Source organism: Typopeltis vanoorti, chromosome 15 (assembly GCF_054136105.1).
Source record: "Typopeltis vanoorti isolate ZY-2024b chromosome 15, IOZ_Tvanoo_1.0, whole genome shotgun sequence".
Lineage (NCBI taxonomy): Eukaryota > Metazoa > Arthropoda > Arachnida > Uropygi > Thelyphonidae > Typopeltis > Typopeltis vanoorti.
This window is the reverse complement of record NC_143563.1, coordinates 55,558,678-55,580,798: the sequence shown is the minus strand read 5'-3', so window position 1 is coordinate 55,580,798 and position 22,121 is coordinate 55,558,678. Positions and strand designations below refer to the sequence as shown.

Genomic DNA, 22,121 nt, shown 5'->3' with positions numbered 1-22,121 from the left:
TGAAATGAATACAATGATCAGAATCTCGAATCTACTTTGGAGCTAATAGGCTAATATCCATCGTATTTAGATACAATCCCCTCCCCCCTTTTGTTATAGTTCATGCATATATCGCGATTAATTCACAGCTACATATTAACCATTTGAAGTCTCATCGAAAAAAAATCTTAGTACAGCAACGTATCACAAATCTCGGCTGAAACTTTACAGTTAATAAAACATGTTTTCTTCAATCCAGGGAACAAAATGTGAGATTCGTGTATAGATATCCGGAAAACCTTTCTTAGCACAACCAGAACCGAAAGATGTTAATCCAGCCAGAACCCAAGTTCCATCAGGCAGCATACACTGAAGAGGACCCCCAGAGTCTCCCTATAAAGCGAATTAAAAATAAGTTAATGACATGTAAGACCATTGAGTTATAATATTTTGCTCAATATAATTAGCATGGAAAGCAGTGTTACGTAACTGGTTTATATTTATAAACCAATTACATAATTCTCTTTATAACCCGTTTGTATTGCTGAACCCATTACAAAGAGCTCTCAAGTTTCATCCATCACCTGAGAGCTCTTTGTTATGATATAATTATAGTATTGTTATGTGGACTGTTTAAAAATGTATTTTTTAAAAAAATCGCGAAGTATACTTTTATTCCCCAAAAGGTCGTTATGCCTAAATTTTTGAAGACAGAAAATATTTTAAACCAAAGTGTTGAATTATAGGTTTATGGAGTATTTAAAAAAAAAATAAATTAAGGATTCTTAGAGGATTTGAAGTTATTCTTTATTGAACTTGCTTCTGAAGTTTTAATAAATCAGATGGAATGTAGAAAGATAGAGGGTCAGTTTAGTTGACCTCCGACGTACCAATCTATGAAGTTCGTGAATCGTGTCTGTTAATTGTATGTGTTCTTTAGGCCTATTTGGTGAAATGTAAGCTCCTAGTTTCCAGGAGGAACAACCCTGGGAACGCTATAAGTGACCAGACTCATCTTCAGCAAAAAAAAACTCTTATAAAGGTTCTTTGCATAATTGTAGGGAACCGAACCTAGGTCTTTACCTATGGGAGAGGCAAAAAGCAATGACTGTTTGTGTGATAGAAAGTGGAGTTGGTAAAAGAAATATCTCTCTTCTGAATAGATTTTAGGAATGCTTTGTTCTCTTACCATACACGCTTTTTGTTCCTCGATGTAAGATTAGCATCCCGCTTATTGATAAGTGGCTTGAAAAGGTTCTGATTTGGTCTCCGGAGTAGTGTTCCAAGATTCTCTTAGTTCACTAAATGAGTGCAGTTGCTGTGTAGCTCTGTGAAAATAACGCTTGTGTCTATAACGCTAGGTCGTTGATTAGAGTAGCCTTTGTTTTAAGCTGGTTCCAGATTTTTTGCCGAAGGGTAAAATATCTTTGGGAAATCTTAGTTTCCCTCTCGGAAAATCGAGAAGCATCTCAAAAGAACAGCCTTAAAAGGCTAAAACATCTCCGTCCATTAAGTAGGATTCACAAATAACAAAATAGCTGTGTGCTCTACAGTAAAGTGAATTTGGGATTAATGCATAATTGCTCAGGAATGGAGTGACACCTAAATCAAAAGAGGAATGACACTAAATGTAAACATAAATTCCAAGAGATAATTTAGTGGATCTGAGAATCTGGGTATTATCAGACAGAAGTAGAGATGAATATAATGATAAATGCAGCTCACTCTTATTTCACAAACACGGGTAATCAGCATATAAAGGACTTGCTGCAGATGTTCTTGTGATTTTATTTGTCTGAGCAGTACAACGTTAAATGTCGATGTACTGCTCAGACAAAAAAAAAAAAGTAGTGGGGGGAATGTATAATTAGTTAGTTTGCGTTAATTAGCGTATGATGATACAACGGTCGTGAGGCTCATACGAACAGAATGCAGCACCATGTTATGAAACCAATATAAAGCTATTGGTTATAATGCGTGTGTTCTAGCCAGTTGGCCTGTTGAGGAACAAAAAACCCCAGGGGGATAAATCTCCGCCTCCCCCCCCGTATGAGTTCGGTTAACTGGCCTTCAATTGAATGGCTCGGATAAAGGGGGTCTTCACGTCCTAGATGGGATCGAAACCAGGTCTTTCCAACAAAAGGGCTCTATCCCGTTGAAACCAACTAAGCTACGGTGGCTTGGAAAAATGTATAAAAAGAAGATGATAATTGGAAGAACAGAGGAAACAAAACTGATATCTCTCCAATGGTAAAAAACTTTTCACGGATAAAAAAAAAAAAAAAAAACTGTCGTGATACGCAATAAGAAAAGAGAGAGAGAGAGAGAAAAAAAAAAAGGAAACACTGAGCAATAACATCACTAACGCTTACGATGTTTGAGTTCTGAGAACACACACACGAATGCGTATTCATTATATTGTAGCAACAGTAAAATGCCTTTTGTATTTAAGGAGTCTAAATATTCCCTCCTGACTAAGCGTCATAAGATGGGAGCTTGCTCAGAATGTCTGTATACGAGACATGATCCAGTGTTCTAGAAAAAAATCATTTCGTGTACTATTTCTTATGAGATGAGTCTTTATTGTTTGTCATTTAAAGCAATGCAAGGTGTGATCACTCAAAAAATCTTGCTATATTCAGTGCAAGCCAATCTGGATTAAAAAAAAAAAAAATGGAAAAAAAGTTAAAGAATACCACATCTTGTTACTTTGCAATTTTTTCTGAATGCCCAGTCACATAATGATTCGATTCTCCTGCTGGTTATTCAGCAGACGAAGTATGAATTTTGTAGCAAACTAATGCATGTTCAGATTGTGGACAAAAACGCTTTGGCATGATCCTGATGAGATATTTCCACTGATTGGCTATATTGTAGATAGCATATTTTTTTTTTTTGTGGACTTTCTTAATCTGAATTATATTTCATTCATTTCAATCGCCAATGGACGTACCTAACGACAGTCATCTCTTCACTTTTGAATGTGGAAAACCAATGAAATGTTAGAGTTATGGTCATAATTTTTTTTATTTCTCTTTGCATAGCCTACCTCAGTAGCCCAGTTGGAATAAAATAGTCACTGCTCATTTACCACTAAAAGTCCGCGTTCCACTTAAGGCATGGATGTTTGTAAAATCCTGCTAAAGATAAGTCTGCATATTTCATTTTATTTATAAAGATTATCTATTAAAAAAATTGTTTTTTTTTTTTAATCGAGGAAAATTCTCAAAAGGCACAACACAGTCACACTCTACAATATATTGCTTGACAATAATGCAAGTGCAACTTTGAAAGAAGAGGAGAATAACCGCTGAAGATTCAATACCATCAGCATGTAGTGGATGAGTTTGTACTAACTACTGTAGTGCCATCTGGCGCTCGGTATGGAAAAATTTTAGTTACGCCTTGTATTTATTAAAAAATTCATTACTTAATCTTTTATACAGAGTAAATGTTTTTGATTGCTTAAAATGCATCTTTACTTGGTAATGTCAAACAATACACACACCATTTTTTTCATTGTTTGATATAATATAGTCATTTAGCTATATTTGAAACAAATATAGCTAAATGACTATATTTGTTTCCCCTCTTTCATGACTTCGAAAAGTGATTAAATATATAATCAATGAGAGAGAGAAAGAGAAAGCGCGAAAACGTTTTACCTGGCATGTTCCCTTGCCTCCTTCTAATGTTCCTGCACACAAATGCCATTCACGAATAGGAACATTGTAGGTTTTCCTATATACTGCCTCACAAACAGAATTCTCCATAACAGTAACCGTGACTTGATGAAGTACTTCAGATGGTTTGTTTTCTGTAACAATGATAAACAGCAAGAAAAAAAAAAAAAAATGAGTAGTGCTTGTTATTTTAATAGTCATGTATTTATGAAGATACAGTTGAACTATTCAATTGTTTTACTAAAAGATCTGAAAGGATTTATGCTTGATTCAAATTAATCATAACTAAGCTATTTTATTTCATTTTAAATTTTATTATGGAATAAAAACCCAATAATAAAACCCTCTCGAAATGTTGAACTAGGAACCGAATTCATTGTAAGAAACTTATCTGATCAAAGTACTTTCTAGAAAATAAAGATATATTAGCAATAGACACTCGACGTTTCTGCCTCATCGTTGTGACCGTCAGCGAGACGTTGGTAACCTTTACGAGTATAACATTTTAACTACTAAAGTATGATAATACTGTTCATTAACTGTAATATAAGCCCACCTTTTAGGTAAAAAAAAAAAAAAAAAAAAATATGCATGCCTTTATGCTAATGAAACGGGCCGCCCGAAGAAAACGGTAATAGATTCGATTCTAATCTCCAACTAGAGAATTTCTTTTTTCTAGGCCTTTCTTTAGCCATTTCCGGAGTCAGCCGGTCTTCTGAGTGGGCAAAGTTTCATGGAGAAAGGTAGGATTTTTCTTCTGTAGACTTGAATTTTTAGTCTTGGTTCTAAAAAAATAAAAACAAATATGAATCATAGAACTCATGCTATTACAGACAATAATAATACGAGTATTATGATTAGGTCCACGAGATGGCGGTTTAAACTACAAATCATCGTCTTCTTCACTTGGAAATAAGCCTATGATTAGTGAACGGAATAATCTTATTTATTACCTCCAGGGAGTCCAAAGACTCATCGAGGGAGGGCACCTGCTCTACAATTTCGTCTCCACCACTCAATCCTCCAACTGACCACAACTACACCAACGCCATCTGCCGCCGCCCACCAATAATACGAGTTACCATATTATTTATTATTATTAATTACGAGTTACCGTATTATTGTTATTATTATTTGTATTTCTGTATGTATACTGTAGTTGTGGTCAGTTGGAGGATTGAGTGGTGGAGACGAAATTGTAGAGCAGGTGTCCTCCCTCGATGAGTCTTTGGACTCCCTGGAGGTGTCAAATAATAATAAATATGGGTTCTACGGCAGACAGATTTTCTTGAGTTTACGGGACGAAAAACCCGCTTTCCCATGCCAGAGAGTGACTAACTTGGGAACCGGTCGAAAAAAGGCTTAGAAAAATTTCCTCTAGTCGCCGACTAGACTCGAAATCAAGTCTTCCTTCGTGCGGCCAAGCGCCGTGGTATGCAAACGCCACATCCACTGAGCTACACAGGCTCTAATAATAACCTCTGCAAATATTAAAATTAATATTAATAAAAAATATTAATATATTTCATTCAATTGACAATTAAATTTCATGTTATGAATTTGCATTCATTTTGATTAAAATGGAATATATTAAATGTCGTGTATTTGAACATTATTTGTAATGTTTATTTTATGTCATGTTTATGTATTTACATGATATTTCATAAATTTACATAAGTTCATGCATTAATTCTCATTCAAAAAATTGAACTTTAAAATCATAAAACTGACTTACCATAATTAATTTTCCCCCAACCGGAAGCAACGCAATTCATACTTTCAAATTTTGTGTTAATTTGTGGTAGTTTGATGGGTCTCACAAAACTACTTTCTACTACTTGCTCTGTTAGCTTGATCATAGCAATGTCGTTATTATAACCACGAAACTGGGGATGATAAGTTACTTGAGAAACTTTATATTTTCGTTCGCTTCCTTCCTGTATTTTTAAGTTATGCTCACCAGCTCTTATTGTCCAGAAATGAGATTCTGTCAGTGGAAGTCGAGGGCTTAAATAAAAAAAAGAAAGAAAAATGTTTGTTATCTAAACTAGAACTCATATTAGTTCAGTAAGTCAATAAATACACTGATTGGAAAGAAGTTAACGGACACCCTCAATGGGCAAGATGCATTGTGCCATGTAACGACTCACAGGTTTGTAACCGGTATAAAATTGCAGGAATATGATGCTCTCAGGTCAGTGCAACTCTGTTCAGGTGAAATGGCTGAGAGAAGGGAACTAAAGGAATTTGAAAGAGGCTTTGTGGTAGGATGACATGTTGCAGGCCTATCTCTGTCTGGCAAATTGTTGACAAATTGGGCCATCCCATGTCAACAATCAGTGATATCATACTGAGAAAGGACAGCAGTCAACAGCAAGTGCTACACGCAGTGGACAATCCACCACACTCACCAAACGTCACCTTAGGATGCTACGAAGGATGACATGGAAAATCTTCAATTTGTCGGCCAACACGTTGAATGCGGAATTCCGTGCCTTGACTGGAACATGAATCTGCACAAAAACATTCAGAACCAAGGCTCACATGGGTTTCCATGGTAATCCTACAATATGCAAACCTTACATTACCTGAACCAACATGCGTCGCCTTCAAGGGTGCAAAGAACTCGTACAGTGGGACATGGAAGCTTAGAAAACTGTGTTATAAAGCGACAAATCACGCTGTATCTTCTACCGAGCAGACGAAAGGATGTGGGTGTGCCGAGTGTCCGGTGAACGTCTCTTACCAGATTCCGTAACCACAAGTATGAAAATCGGAAGCGGCGGTGCGATGATATGGTTCTATTTTTTGCTGGTTCGGCCTCGGACCTGTGTTTGTGGTCCACGAACATTGAATTCTGAGAGGTGTCTGAACATTCTGGACAATGCAATGCTTCCTACTTTGAAGTTTTCATGGAACTGACCATTGTCTCTTTCAGTAAGACAATGCACCATGTCATAAGGCTTCTGATGTAACCATGTTTTTTTTTTGTTTTTTTTTGTGAAATGAACGTTATCGCACTTAACTGGTCTTCACAGATCCCTGATCTCAACCCTACTGAACATCTGTGGGATAACCTCGAGCGCCGGGTGAGGTCAAGGGACGTTATCTCCATACAACAGTCTAGGACGTCATTACATGCCTTCAGGAACAGTGGTTCAAAATTCCCATTGATGGCTATCGTACGCTTATGGAAAGAATGCCCATAGGATTGCTGCAGTCATTGCAGCGGAAGATGGTCCTGCATCTTATTAAGTGGGCGCCATGGTTGTTTGTTCCTCACACTGTGGTGTCCATTAATTTCTTTCCAAACAGTGTATATGCTAGTATTACAATGCATAAACAGAATATCGGACAAGGAAGATAATGTATTTAATTGTGTTATACACAATTGAAATATCAGCTGATTCATGTAACTAAACTTATTTCAATTTTCTTATTTATCAGTAGAATTATTTTGCTGGATGTCGTTCATAATTAATAATAATCTTGGGCCACCTATCTGTTATTGGCTACCTGTGGAGACCGAACTGCCCTCTCAGTCTCCCAAAGTTAGATAGGACCAAAATGGCCTCGCCTACTTCCTATAGGGAATAAAAGACATTAGCGGATTTTTTAAATTTATTTTTTTCGTAAATAGCATTTATAACTTTATATGAATTTTTTGTTCTAATAATATTTATTCATTTATTAGAGTAGTGGGACGTACCCTCTTCCCCCGACCCTACAAAACTAGAAAACAAGTCGTCCTATTTTTAATGTACAAATGCGATGACCACGCTTGCACTTATATCAAAATATCTTAAAGAATTTTTATCTTCTTGAGCAGCGTATACCCGTGTGTATTTTTGTTCTATAATTTTAACTGATTTCAGCATGAAATATCCTTTTTTTTTTTTTTTTTTTAAGTATTTTAAACTTATAAATAGCGGAGTTAGTAAGCGAAACAATGCATACAAGAGAAGGGGAATACAAAATAACTCAGTGAGCCAGTAAAATGACTAAAAAAAAATCGAGGGAATAGTCACATTCATATATTCATATATGCTCTTGAGGCAGAAGTCATAATAATTACAAAAAAAAAAAAAAAAAAAAGAAAGTTAAACTGGCAATGCATTCCAGTTTGCAAAATTATACATTCAAATACAATTTACTCGCGATCGATTTTCTTTCCCCCCCCTACAAATTTGACATCTCTATACATTTGCAACCTACAGTATATGCGTTTGTAATTTTTTTAATGCATTGGATGCCGTATGGTCACTCACGTATCTCATACGATGTTGAGAGTGAAGTTTCTGCTGAAAAAAAAAAAGTGTTAGAGTAGCAGGTGCGCTTTCTACACATAATAAACACAACGGTCACAAACATCCATGCCTACAGATTGTTATGATATTTGGAGAACGGGCACGCTATTCACTCTACCATCCCGTAACTAATACGGTCAAAATACATTCATAAAATTTTTTGTTACTTTATTCCAGCTTGCTGTACCTCCTCCTCCGGTTATGAGATGAACGAAAATTAGGATAATAATTGTATCTATTTCTTTACTGTATCCTGAAGCAATTTTTTTTTTCCTTTGAAAATATGCATGATAAATGATACACCAATACATGACTTCTCACTTCTCTAGCAGGCAATTATTCGTATGAACTACTAGCTAAAAATGAAATAAAAAATAAATAAAATAAATTTAATCAGAAGTAAGTTTGCGTTTTGCTAAGTTTGGGTCATCCTGGATCTAAATGCAATTATAAAGACAAGCAGGATAGTGAATACGTTCATTTCAAGAGCATCTCTTATTTTAAATAACAATAATAAATACATTTTAAAAAGGGGAAAGAAAACCAAATATACTTACTGAGCTACGCAATGCGCCGCTGTTAATATCCATTGAGAACTGATCAGAACACCTCCACACCAGTGATCAAAAACTCCGTAAAGATTGTGATGTAGTCGCAATGATACCTGCATATAAAATTTCACAGTTTTAAAGCAGCATTTCTAAAACAGCATCTGATTAGAAATTTAGAAGAGATAAATCGTATTTGATAATCACAATCCCAAAGCTGGTTTGTCGATAATTTTCGTGAGTTGCGCAATTAAAAACTAGAATGAGTTTGTTGTAGAAAAATCCCTGCTGGCCATGTCACGGATCGAATAAATCGGGAATCGTTCTAAGAAAAACTTAAAAAGTTCCTCTAGTTGGCGAATAGAATCGAACTTAGAACGGTCTTGCTTCCGGAAGCCTATCGCTCTGGATGCAAATGCCATTTCAACAATGGTCACAAAGACCTTACAAACGTAAAACTGACGATGAAGATGAATCGGAGATAAGAGCAATAATTTACATTACGAATTAAATTCGCCGCTCTGCTTGACTAAGTAGACAGTGCGCACTCTCCCACCAATAAGCTGCGGCTTCAATCTCGCATTAAGCATGGATTCAGTTCTCGTGGTAATGCAGTTCGTTTCCCACACGCTTTCGCATACATCCATGCCCATGGTAAGATTCGAACCATTAATCTGTTACTTGGAGAATCTGTGGGTATTCATAGCGTATAGTTATTCATGGTTGGGTCAATTGTTGTAGGATACGAGTAAACACTAAGATGAGCTTATAAAATGTCACATAAATGTTTTTCAGAGATGTTCTCATAACTATGCTTTGCGATTGAAATGTGAATTCGTATGGCGAATTACTGAAAATATTGTTTGGAAACGCGACATCCAAACTGTGGGTCGAAGAATTGTTTATGAATCGTTTTTATTTTATTTTATATATACATTTGTATAACGTTTACAGTAAAAATTAACAGATCTAAAAATAAACCAGATATTTAATAAATTTAATTTTTGGGTTTTCATATACCAATGTTGAGTTCATAAAGTAAAGAAATCCTGTAAGTTAACTACTATCACGCGTAATTTTAAAAATATATGCATCTGTTCATAAAATTCACACTGATGTCAGCAATTGATCTAAGCTTGCAAAATTTTGTAGAAGTCATACTTATTATTATTTTCAACTAGCAAAATAACCAATAAAAGTCATTCCCTTATTGTAGATTTAATTAAAAGAAGGCTTCGCGCTTATAAGAAAGAAAGTTATTATACTGTATACAGGTTTTAGGCCAGGGCCAATATTGAATTATGGTTCTCAGCTTTGCTCATCAAGGTTTTGAATGGATATCAATGGAATCAAAGGTTCAGCAAAGATTCATAAAGTGTGTGAAGAGATCGTGCACATACTGTCTACTGAATAAGAAGCCTTTATGCAGATATACGTAAGCGTCACTTACGCAACGTATATGCAAATTACTTGGTCACGTGAGTCACCACGTATTCTAGGCAACTATTTAAGAATGCTACTGGTCAGTAATCGTCAATAGTGTTGATCACAATGGGAAAAACAAAGAATCTTTCGGAGTTCGATAAAGGGCTTATTGGAGGTTCCCGTCTGGCTGGGAGTTTGAAAACAGCAGAGCTGACTGGTTTTTCAAAAGATTGAGATATCCCGGGTGTTTAATCAGAGGTAAAAAAAAAAAAAAAAAAAAAAAAAAAACGCTTTGCATATATAAGAGACGTTATTGTGGCCCTAAGGCAGTCTGTCAGGAAAGAGATCGCTGTGGTCTGAGAAGGACTTTTTCAATCCACTTGAGAGCAACAAACAGGGCAAATCTCACAAGTGGACAATGAAAAGCATTTATTATCTATTATGATGGAAAGTTATTTTGAATTCTGAATTACGATTCGTTCAAAAAAATAACAACAACAAAAAAAAAAAATGAATGAATTTGGCACTTAGCTGAACGAGGATCTACTTTTGATAGCATAATAAAATGAGAAGCGATAAAGAGAATAGAACATGGGAAGGGTTTTTTTTTTTTTTTTTTTTTTAAGCCTTGAAAATACCTGGAATAGCAATTAGAAACTTTTATAATTAGGTTATAGTGGAATAGTTTAAAAATCCATATAATGATTATCTAACTTAGCACAGTTGAACATGTCGGATTGTTAAGCGTTTGTGTATAAATATGCATAGAAAATAAAAATAAAATAAATTTATTTTTATTTTATTTTTATTATTTAAAAAGGTGTTATTCGGGAATAAGCATGAAGGAGAAGATAAGTTAGATCTGAGCACTTACACTCGTTGTCCTGAGCACTTACTCAGGACAACAACCTAAAGGTGGGATGGTGAATCTCGTGTCGCGTTTGAATATTGTAGTATTATTAATTTCCTTGATATTTTTTATTCAGCAGAAATTAGTCAGTTTGGTATTGTGTCCGTTGAGTTATGTTTTTTTTCCGGTGCTGCGCTGTATTTACTCACCCGCACACACAAATATAAAAACCGATTTTAAACCTATTTCATATTAGTTACATGTACTAGTACCGGTTTCCTCTAGAAATGGACGAATTTGATTCATGTCAAATTCGAGCATTTGACTATTGAAAAATCACATTAAAGCTCCAGAGGTACAGATTACAATGAACGTCAGCTGTAATCGGTTTCTCAAGTTGACTTTACTGTATTCAGAAGAGACTAATAGGCTTGGTTCATTCATGATACACAACAGCCTTTGCTGGGAAACATTTAGCGCTGTTTTAACTTATGATTTTTTTTTTTTTTATGGAAGACGTTTAGTATCAAAAATTAAATAGATCACATTTTCCTATTATTAAAACATTTATGTCATCCAATTTAATTTTTTGTTGTTTTTGAAAAATTGCTCTAATACTAATAGAACGGATTAGATGTTTCGCACAGATGTTTCAGATCTAAAAGGTATTCCCGTTGGTATTCCGGTGTTCTCTTTTTCTTTGCTATTCCAATGATTGCAATATATTGCGTTGGCACTTCATTTAACTCAAATTTAGAGCGATGTCATAGACTTCCATTATTAAGCATTCATTTTGGTTGTGGCCCTAAATCAGTAACTTGGTGATGAAGTCTTAAAAAAAAAAATCAGCTAACGCCTTTTTATTCCCGTATACGGGGAGTAGGCGAGGCCATTTAGCCCTATCTAACTTTTGGAGACTGAGTGGGCAGTTCAATCTCCGCTGGTACCAATCAGAGAATAGATGGCCCAAGGCTATCACTAATTAAGCGGTACACAGTGAAGAGAGACGGCTCAAATGTGCCGCCATCTCGTGGTCCCTAACTCTAACACAATATATTTATTGTCTGAAATAATGTGGGTTCTACGGTCGATTTTCTTGAGTTTATGGGACGAAAAACCCGAGTTTCCGGGAGGAAAAACCCGCTTGCCCGTGCCAGAGATCGACTAACTCGGGAACCGGTCGAAAAAAGGCTTAGAAAAATTTCCTCTAGTCGCCGACTAGACTCGAAACCAAGTCTTTCTTCGTGCGGCCAAGCGCTGTGGTATGCAAACGCCACATCCACTGAGCTACACAGGCTCGATGAAGTCTTAACTTAACGTTAATGGAATTACGACGTATATGATAATCCTGCTATTCTGATGGCCACAGCAGTTTTCAAAGAAAACGAATGGGATCAATCACAGTGTTGTGGGAAAAATGACATTTTTAGGTCGTCATAACTCACTGAATTTACGTTTTCCTCAAGTTACTCGAATGCAAAGTATCAATTTCGTCTCCATCAATTTCCTTGTTCATACAAAATAAAATTAAATGAAATAAAAAAAAATCTATTCGTCCTGATTTTAATTCGGTAACAGAAAAATTGTAAGTGCTCAGTCTTGACTTCGAATCAAAAAATACTCATCAGAAACAGCAATACATCCTGTTTATCACAGCTGGCAACTAAAGTTAATGAAACCAACTTTTTTTTTTTAGCGTTAGATTTTTTCCCCTTTAACTGCAACATTTCTGGTATGCTATGCATAACTTGCCTTGATCTCTTTATTGATTTCTTTTTTGTACAAAATAAATATTGTATGCAGTATTAAACATGAGATAGTACATGGTGAGATTAGTGCATCGAAGATCCCGAAGTAGTTCTTGTAAAAAAACAGAAAATAAAAAAGTATCACCAATATAAACTATCGATTTTTGTTCACGTTTATTCCCATTCCCCTTGAATTACTCCTTATGTGGAGTAATTCAAGTCTAAAATGCTGCTGTTTTGGAGTAATACATAATCGTTTTGGCCGTATAAAGAAAAAAAAAACTCTTAATATTTACTTCAGTGAATACCATTAGTATACTTCTGTAACTTCTCTTGATTAAAGTGCATGCATATCACATATCTATATACGGCATAACTAAATCAGCAATTTTTAATTTGTGCCATTGCCAATTAAATCTATTACAAAGATAGAGAATTTCATTTGTTCTCTTAACTCCAGATGGAGCATAAGCAAGCGCCAATTGCTTGTTTGTCCTCTATACAAATTACCATTGTTGAACCCATGAATATCTATGTTCTCTATGGCCTTTCTGTTTTTTATCCGTTATAGTTCTTCATTCTAATTAAATCACAAGATCCTTAAAAGAGATTTTAGTTTTCTTTAGTTACGAGAAGCAAGCTTGAGTGAAATGAGAAGTTCTAGTTCTGTTACATATAGAAGTTAAATAATAGTACTGTATATAGATGTACGTGATAATAACAATAATTATAATGATATTATAATATATATTCAGCGAAAGCAAAAAAAAAAAAAAATCAAAGTTAACGAGGAAGAAGGGAGGGTTTGAAAATCTAAATGTTAACATTTACAAACCTTACGTTGCATACATGGCCACATCGAAACACAATTAAACGTTTTCAGAAATCAATTCATAATTTGAACTGGAACAGTTTTATGTCGTGGTAACTTCCATGATGCTAGATTGGCAGAATGGTCGTTATGAGTTCGAATCCATTTAAATGACTCGAAGAAATTTTTTTCTAGATTTTTAAGTCGGTTTAGGAGTCAGAATATCTTTGGCAGAAGCAGGTAGCCATTCCCTTTCTGAAAATACGGATTTTTAACTTCGCATTTTATAAATTTGACTGTAGAACTGACAGTATTTTATACGCTGATAGCAATTATGGCAAAGGAACACGAGATGGTGACAGTTATTTGTGTCGTACTCTTGTTCACACAAATCGCCAGTAGAATTGAGCTCATCTACCGGTGGAAACCTGCTGCCTATTTCCAAAAAAAGTTGCAGCTAAAAGAGTTTCTCCTCCAATTTCATTTAGGAAATGAAACAACATATGATTTATTTCAGTTATTTCCATCTCAAATATAAAGACAACTATTATTTCATTTGTGTAAATTTTTGCACCGTTCAGAGGCCTACCATTCCAGGAAAAGACTCATAATAATAATAATAAATCTGTTAACGTATTTTATAAGAGCATGCCTTTTAGTTCTAACTAACTTTTGGAAACTGGGAGAAGCCAATTTCTTTACATATATATCCATTCACACAGATAGCTAATCCAAGACTATTAATGATTTTAATTGGTACACGAGGAGGAGAGTACAGCGGACAGCTATGACCATCTCGTTGCTTCTAACTCAAACATTATATATTGTTTTAAACAGTGTGAATATTTTGTGTGAATATATACGGTCAAATATTTTGAATTCTGCGGTTAAAAACCCGAGTTTTCGAAAGAAAAAATTTTATTTGTCCGTAGAGATCAACTGACTCGGGAATCGGTCGAAGTAAGACTTAAAAAAAAGTTCCTCTAGTCGCCGGATAAGTTGCTATCTTATCCGGCTGCTTAGCATTATAAATGCCATTTCCATAGGGATAAATAGGTCACTTACGAAAAAAAGTTTAATAATAATAATATATAATGCAATATATAATGCAATCAAAGCAAAAATTTTGAACATCAATAATAAGAGCAAATGCAGGTTGTGCGACCAGAAAGATGAGACCGTAAAACATCTAATCAGTTCCTGAAGCAAAATAGCTCAAACTGACTATAAATACCGCCATGATCAAGTGGCCAAAATAGTTCATTGGCATGTATGCAAAAAATATGGCTTTGCTACTTCTGATAACTGGTGGCAGCATAAAATAGAGACGGTATTGGAAAACGAAACAGCAAAAATTCTCTGGGACTTTAGAATACAAAGTGATCAGCATTTGGAAATAGACCTGATATCACAATAATCCAAACCTGTCGAATTATCGACAAGTTTGGATTATCGGTATTGCAGTACCCAGTGATAACAACATTAACAGCAAAGAAATTGAAAAAATGACTAAATATCGAGATATTTAGTAATTTAGATATCTGGCAATCGAAGTTGGTAGGCCGTGACTTAAACACACCAAAGTCATCCCAATAGTTATCGGTGCACTTGGTGCAACTTCAAAGAAGCTATCCAACTATCTACAGCAATTAAACATCAATGAAGGGACCCCATATGGCCTACAAAAAACAGCATTACTTGGAACAGTCCATATTTTACGACGCTACCTGACGGACTATTCTTAGATTCTTGGGTAGAATCTGAATTGTTCTGAATCACCTGTCAAATTTTTATTTATATGATATCTTGTTTTGACTGTGTATCAATTATGTCAATAAAATAATAATAATAATAATAATAATAAGCGGGTTAAGAACCCCCCCCCCCCCCAGAAACTACGCGTAACTTTTCTAACCGTATAATATAGAACATGTTCTCTTTGTAAACGTAACGTATGGTTATAATAATCCATGCCTAAAAAAACAACAACACAAAAGTTCCATATGATAGTTTGGCTTACAATTGCAAATTCGCATACAATTATATTAAGGCAGCTTTCATAATAGAATTGAACTATACTTAGACCATATAGATATCATTTAGAATATTTAAGAACTCACCTGCCAGGGAAAGTTCCCTTTAGGAGCTTCGAATCCACCAAATATTCTCTTTTCTAAATCGCTTTCTAGTTCCGTGTAAATATCATATTCTGAAAAAAAAAAAAAAAAGTTGATAGACATTTTATGAGTTTTAGTCCATTCTCAAAATGCACGCGATCCTAAGTATCACCTTACCTCTAGACAAGATGAATAATATTGCTAACAGAATCGCTTTCAGAATCACTACAGCAGTCATGATGAACTGATGCAAGGTTGTACTATGAACAAGTGAACTGTGAGAAAAGTTCTATCAAACGTACGAGTGATAGCTGTTAACAGGAAAAAGATTAAAACACAGAGAGAAAGAGAGAGACTGGCAGTGGTGGGTTGCAGAAGAATCAAGTAGAGTGTGAATTAGAGGGGAGGAGGGGGGGGAGTACACAATCGAATAAAAAATACATTAAGCCACAAATGACAGCCCTTTTAGACCACCATTGCTTACAGGTTTACCACACGGTTTAAGTATAACGTAACAGTGTGGTAAGAAGATATTGCTGCAATTATCACACAATAGTTATTCGGCACACTCCACTCTTCAAGATTCAAATGTTAGAAAACAGAAGAAATGTAATGAAAATAAGAAATGTGTGTGTGTATAGACGGTATCTGTGTGTGGGTTTTCGATATCTCCGTAACGCATGAGAGAATTTATCTGTTATTATTATTTTTATTTATTTAACTCTTGTTGATTTTGTTTTATAAAAGAACGAAGCACACTAGCTGTTTCACTTTATAGAAGTTATATCCCTCAAAAGTGTGTTTTATTAACTGGGATTATTGTTTATTGCATAGCACTAGATATGAAGTGTTAATCTTGTCTAATAGCACAAAAGAGAAGGTTCTAGTTTTACAATGAAAGACATAATTTTTCGTTAAACAAATACAATGTTTGTGGTAAATACACTAATAATTCTCCTGCGATCAGGCCAGTGTTAAAGGTATTATATTCTATAATTCGATTTTGTCAAGTGTATTATATGCTACTAGCAGATATTTCTATTATTTTCATTTTTTTTTTTTTTTTCGTTTTTGTAAGTGGCGAAAGTGTGATTTTTTCGTTTCACCCATACAACAAGCTTTCTTCACCTGCCCTGTGACGTTTTGAGATTTTTTTTTTTTGTAGAGGTTTCCCCATATGACAGTTACATCTCTGACTTTCATTATGATCCATAGTTGTACTCTTTTTTCTTTTTTTTTTTTACTTTTTTAAATTATTTTAATTCACAGTTAGATCCAGCCAAAGATGTGGACAGTGTGAATAAATGCTATGGATACCCACATGTGAGCTCAGCTCCACGGAACTGTGGGATATTGCGTGAAAGCGAATTTCTTGTAATTATTATTATTATTGCTGTTGTCAACAGACCTCCATAGATCAAGAGACTCATCGCAGGGGGTCCCACCTCACATGCAGAGCTCACCATATCTTCACTTAAATGCATTCACTGTCCCTACACTCACCGCTCTCCATGCAAAAAAAAAAAAGAAAAACGTCTCATCTCCTTGTTCATGCCCGCCTTATACAGCTTCAAGGGATGATCTCTCATTCTCCCCCTATCTCCAGATATTCTATGAAAAATCTCATGCATGTTAATCTGGTAATTACCCCTTACCAACTTATACGTCTCGATCACATCTCCCCTCTTTCTTCTATCCACTAGGCTCTGTAATTTGTATTCTCTGAATCTGTCCTCACATTCCACACTCTAGCGACCAGAAACCAATCTAGTGAATCGTCTCTGAATCCTCTCCAACAACTCATCGTAATTTCGAAAACAAGGCGACCAAATCTCTGCACAGTAATCCATATGCTGCCTGATCAAAGCCTTGTACAATGGAATCAAAACATTCTACACGTCAGTGTTCTCTGCATCATTCCCATAATCCACTGTACTGTCCTCTCAATTTTATGTCCAGGAAATTTCAACTCCCTATCCACCATCACCCCCAGATCTTTCATCTCTTCCACCTTTTCTAAAATATCCTAAATTCTGCATCCCATCTTTGCTTCCCAAATTTTAAAACCTTACAATTTGCAACATTAAACTGACATCTTCAAACACTTGCCCATTCAAACAGTCTATGTAGGTACTTTCAAAGCTAGAACATCTGCTTTATTTTTCACAATTCTCCCCAACTTTGTGTCATCACCGTTTAAACCCTTTCCAGTGTCATTTATATACAAATTAAATATTAAATATATTAACTTCTGGTACCTTATCAAAAAGCAAGATTTCGGAGGGTACCAAAAATGTTCACATGGCGTATTATATATGACAAAATTTTAGTATTTATTTCGAAATCTGTACATGCATCGTATTGAGAGCTTTCTTAGCACTGCAAGAGGCAGTTTTTTTAATAGAATGTTCGCTTTTTTAGTTTTCAGCAGCGTTACTGCTCGATAACGTGAGACCCCCCCCCAAAAAAAAAACGTTATAGGGGTTTGATTGTAGTCACCTACTAGTTCAACTTTGACATTTATTTTCATGAGGATTCTCGAATTAGTTGATGTTTAGTCCTGATAAGTAGATTTTTTTTCCCGGAAATTCTGGTTTTTATCTCTCAACTTGGAAAAATCGACAGTAGAACTCCATATTTTAAACAATAATATACCAGTTAAGGTCAGTGGCGTAGCTAGCGCTTTTGTCGCCTGATGTGGTCCCTGAGTTTGCCGCCCCTCTCAATACACACGAAAAATACTATAAAAAGTGAAAACGACGTAGGGAAAGAAATTAAAACACCATGTTTATTTTAGTTGTAAGTATAGTTGTTGAAAACTAATTATTAATTAAATAATAAAATTACTAAGTTAACATACATAGAATAATCGTCGAAAAATAAAATTGTCTCACGTGAAAAGTGCCGCCCGAGGAGGATTTCCCCCTCCGCACCCCCCCTAGCTACACCACTCGATAAGGTTAAGAATCAAAAGACTGCAGGCAGTTATCTAAATACTCTCGCTCCAGATGTCTTAAAATCATCGGTAACCATGTGCTTAGATGTCATTGATGATTAAGAATGGAGACTGGCTCACTGTTCATCGACTTACTCCCCTTGGAGAATAAAAAAAGGCATTAGATTATTTATTTATTTATTATTATTTTTAAATTATCTGTAGTGGTCCATTCTTCCAAGAATTATTCGATCACAGGATGGCAAATGATATAACAAATAAATTAGATTTAGAGGCAATTCATGCGTCGAAAAAATATAGAGATAGATATACTCTCATAAATTCTATTTTGTAATATTGTCATGCATTTATTTTAACATATTTTGCTTAATATTTTTCATTTTGAAAATATGTATGATTTCAGAAATGCTAAATTGATTTTTGTCCACACTTGTAAAACGATTCAGCTACCCTATGCATAATTTATAATTTTAGTGTACCGACGTTCTAGTTTTATATATAAAATAAAGAATTCTATATCATTATAGCCATGGTTGGCTGAGTGGTTAGCACATTCACTTTCCAGCCAAGAGGCTGAGGATTCAAATTTCCCGCCGAGGGCATGGATGTTTGTGATTGTCCTACTACTTCTGTGTAAAAGGGCATCTGCTACCCTACCACTACTTCTCCTTCTTCTAGCGGAAGGCTTCACACACACACAAAGCACCATGGACGGGAGTGACTATACGGCGTCCAGTGACGTCACATGCAACCAACTATGTTACTACGATAAAGAGCCAAGAGGCTATTTTTTTGGCGGCGTAAATTAAGTTAAGGGGATAATAAATCCCTCATTATTTTAAAGCCGGATAAGAAACTCGGAGATCGAAATCTAAGAGTTTCATGCCGAAGAACTATCGGCGAGTCCAAGCATAAGTCACCTAGGTGGTACAACACTAGGGCAACTCGAAGCAAAGGTGGAGCAAGGTCCATCACTATCCTTAATATTTTCTCATAATGTAAAACGCAGCTCCCAGGAGATGTATTACTGTTTTACATTATGAGGAGAGGTTGCTACCCATACCGGTTTCGACCTTTGAGGTCTCATCAGTGAGTAGGTAGACCTGAATAATATCAAAGTTTAAGTGAACCGAATTTATTATCCCATTAACTTAATTTATGCTGCCGGAAAAATAGCCTCTTGGCTCTTTATCGTAGTAATAATAATATATGGGTACACCGGTCTGGCAATTCGTTAGTAGGGGTATATGTAAGGTCGTTTCACTTAAACACCTTGGTATTATCCAGGTCTACCTACTCACTGATGAGACCTCAATAAAGGTCGAAACCGGTCTGGGTAGGGACCTCTCCTCATAATGTAAAACAGTAATACATCTCCTAGGAGCTGCGTTTTACATTATGAGAAAATATTGAGGATAGTGATGGAGCTTGCTCCACCTTTGCTTCGAGTTGCCGTAGTGTTGTACCACCCAGGTGTTGACTTACGCTTGGATTCGCCGATAGTTCTTCGGCATGAAACTCTTAGCTTTCGATCTCCGAGTTTCGTATCTGGCTTTAAAATAATGAGGGATTTATTATCCCCTTAACTTAACCAACTATGTTATTTTTATGCTCCTCTACACGGATAAACTCATCCCTCATCCCAGATAAGTGAGAATTTTATGCATATCTAGAATTATATGCGTATTGTAAGGACTACCAAATGATTTTTGGTCTTCCGTAAATTTTTTTCCCTATTTTTCCTTAAAACATTTTTCAAAGTTGATGACAGTGATTCGTACTGGACTTTTACTATATTTTGCTAATTTGAATACCATCTTTCTTGATTCCGAATACGCTCCAAGATGAATCAAAATCAGAGGCCAGCGGCGTTTGAAAGACTACAGTAAAAATATACATAAATAAAACAAACAAAAAAAAGTTTCCTTCTCAGGTATTCTCTTTCTCTCAAGTATGGGCTGAGAGCCCATTGTAGAGGGCGGGGCTAATTTTTTTAATTCTATTCTAATTCAATTTATTTCTTTGTGTGTGTGTGTGTGTGTGTGTGTGTGCGCTTATGAAAGAAACTCAAGTTTTTTTCCCTGATAATAATAATAATAATAACCTGTCACATCCGTATGAAACACGCTAACTCATCTTCATTTGAAGAAGGGTTCTTCGTTCTGTATGGGACTTGAATCCAGTTCTTTCCAACACAAGGCCATCCTCCTTAATATAATAATTTTTAAGAAAAGATTTCTAAATAACAACAAAAAGCTGAGATAATAACTAACTAAGAGATATTTATCAATTTGTCACCGGGGAAGAATTTAGTACTGGTGAAAATATATCCACTATGTACGCTCGTGTGTATGTGTGTGCGTGCGGGCGCGCTCTAATACATACATTTCTATTTTCGGATCTGTTAAGTTTGAGGACAACTGACAGATTATATTGGAGCATCCGATACGCTTCGTTGCCTAAATTGTCAATGAAGTGTGGCGGATGGGAAGTGAACAGTTCAATCAGTCTTACGGAGAAAAATTTTTGCATTCTTTGTAAATAACGTCATCGATTTGAAAAGAAAATACATAAGAAGATGCAATCTTTTTTTCCTGAAAACGAAAAGAAATTATTACATATTCTAGAGAAAATATACAAGGATGGTAGCGTCAGATGTAGGGTGACTTTTTATTTATTTTTTGTCCAGAAATAGATTCGCTTGTGGACTCTGGAATAACTAGGTTAATTTAAATTGAAAATATTATATTCATCGCAAAAAGAATAAAAAAGTACAGCGACTCTTAAATCTAAATTTAACCAAAATGTCTACAGTAGTTATTTTGACTTCTCTTCACCATTAGCGTGCTCTACATTAATGTTGAACGGGCTAAGCTAACGCCTTTTTATTCCCGTATACGGGAGTAGGCGAGGCCATTTAGCCCTATCTAACTTTTGGAGACTGAGTGGGCAGTTCAATCTCCACTGGTACCCAATCAGAGACAGATGGCCCAAGGCTATCACTAATTAAGCGGTACGCAGTGAAGAGAGACGGCTCAAATGTGCCGCCATCTCGTGGTCCCTAACCCTAACACAATATATATATATTTTTCTTTTTAATGTCTGAAATAATGTGGGTTCTACGGTCGATTTTCTTGAGTTTACAGGACGAAAAACCCGAGTTTCCGGGAGGAAAAACCTGCTTGCCCGTGCCAGAGATCGACTAACTCTGGAACCGGTCGAAAAAAAGCTTAGAAAAATTTCCTCTAGTCGCCGACTAGACTCGAAACCAAGCCTTCCTTCGTGCGGCCAAGCGCTGTGGTGTGCAAACGCCACATCCACTGAGCTACACAGGCTCTGTAGGTTGACGAGCTTATTGTAACGACTCCCTGCCTACTCAAGAAATGCCTTGAACTTTCATTGTACTTGCGTCTTCATTGGCGCCTCCGAGGCTATCAGGTCTCTGCTCTGTGTTGTTTCGATGTAGTTATGACGCAACTGTTCTTGAATATCGCAATACGAAAAATCGTTTACATCGGTGTGCTACTATGGATCCATAGAACCCCCAACATACAGGGTGTTCGGGATAAATTTGACAGTTTCGTAAGGAAAAAGAAAATCTTCTTTGTATCTATTAAATTTAATGAATTGACAAAAAAACATTACAGGCAGAGTTAATTACAATACTATCAACAAGATTTACTCAAAATAACCACCA

General features: G+C 35.7%; 1 protein-coding gene across 1 annotated transcript in view; it reads right to left on the bottom strand.

The window, feature by feature from the left end:
• Positions 1 to 210: 210 nt before the first annotated feature.
• Positions 211 to 22,121, bottom strand: part of LOC150098772 (transmembrane protease serine 9-like) — a 45,013-nt gene continuing 23,102 nt past the window's right edge. Inside the window, exons 6-11 of the mRNA XM_090405748.1 lie at positions 20,217 to 20,304; positions 15,472 to 15,560; positions 8,527 to 8,633; positions 5,398 to 5,669; positions 3,645 to 3,796; positions 211 to 372 (exon numbers count right to left, since the gene is read on the bottom strand). Of these exons, the coding sequence (XP_090261874.1) occupies positions 211 to 372; positions 3,645 to 3,796; positions 5,398 to 5,669; positions 8,527 to 8,633; positions 15,472 to 15,560; positions 20,217 to 20,304 (870 nt within the window). The remainder of the gene's footprint in view (positions 373 to 3,644; positions 3,797 to 5,397; positions 5,670 to 8,526; positions 8,634 to 15,471; positions 15,561 to 20,216; positions 20,305 to 22,121) is intronic.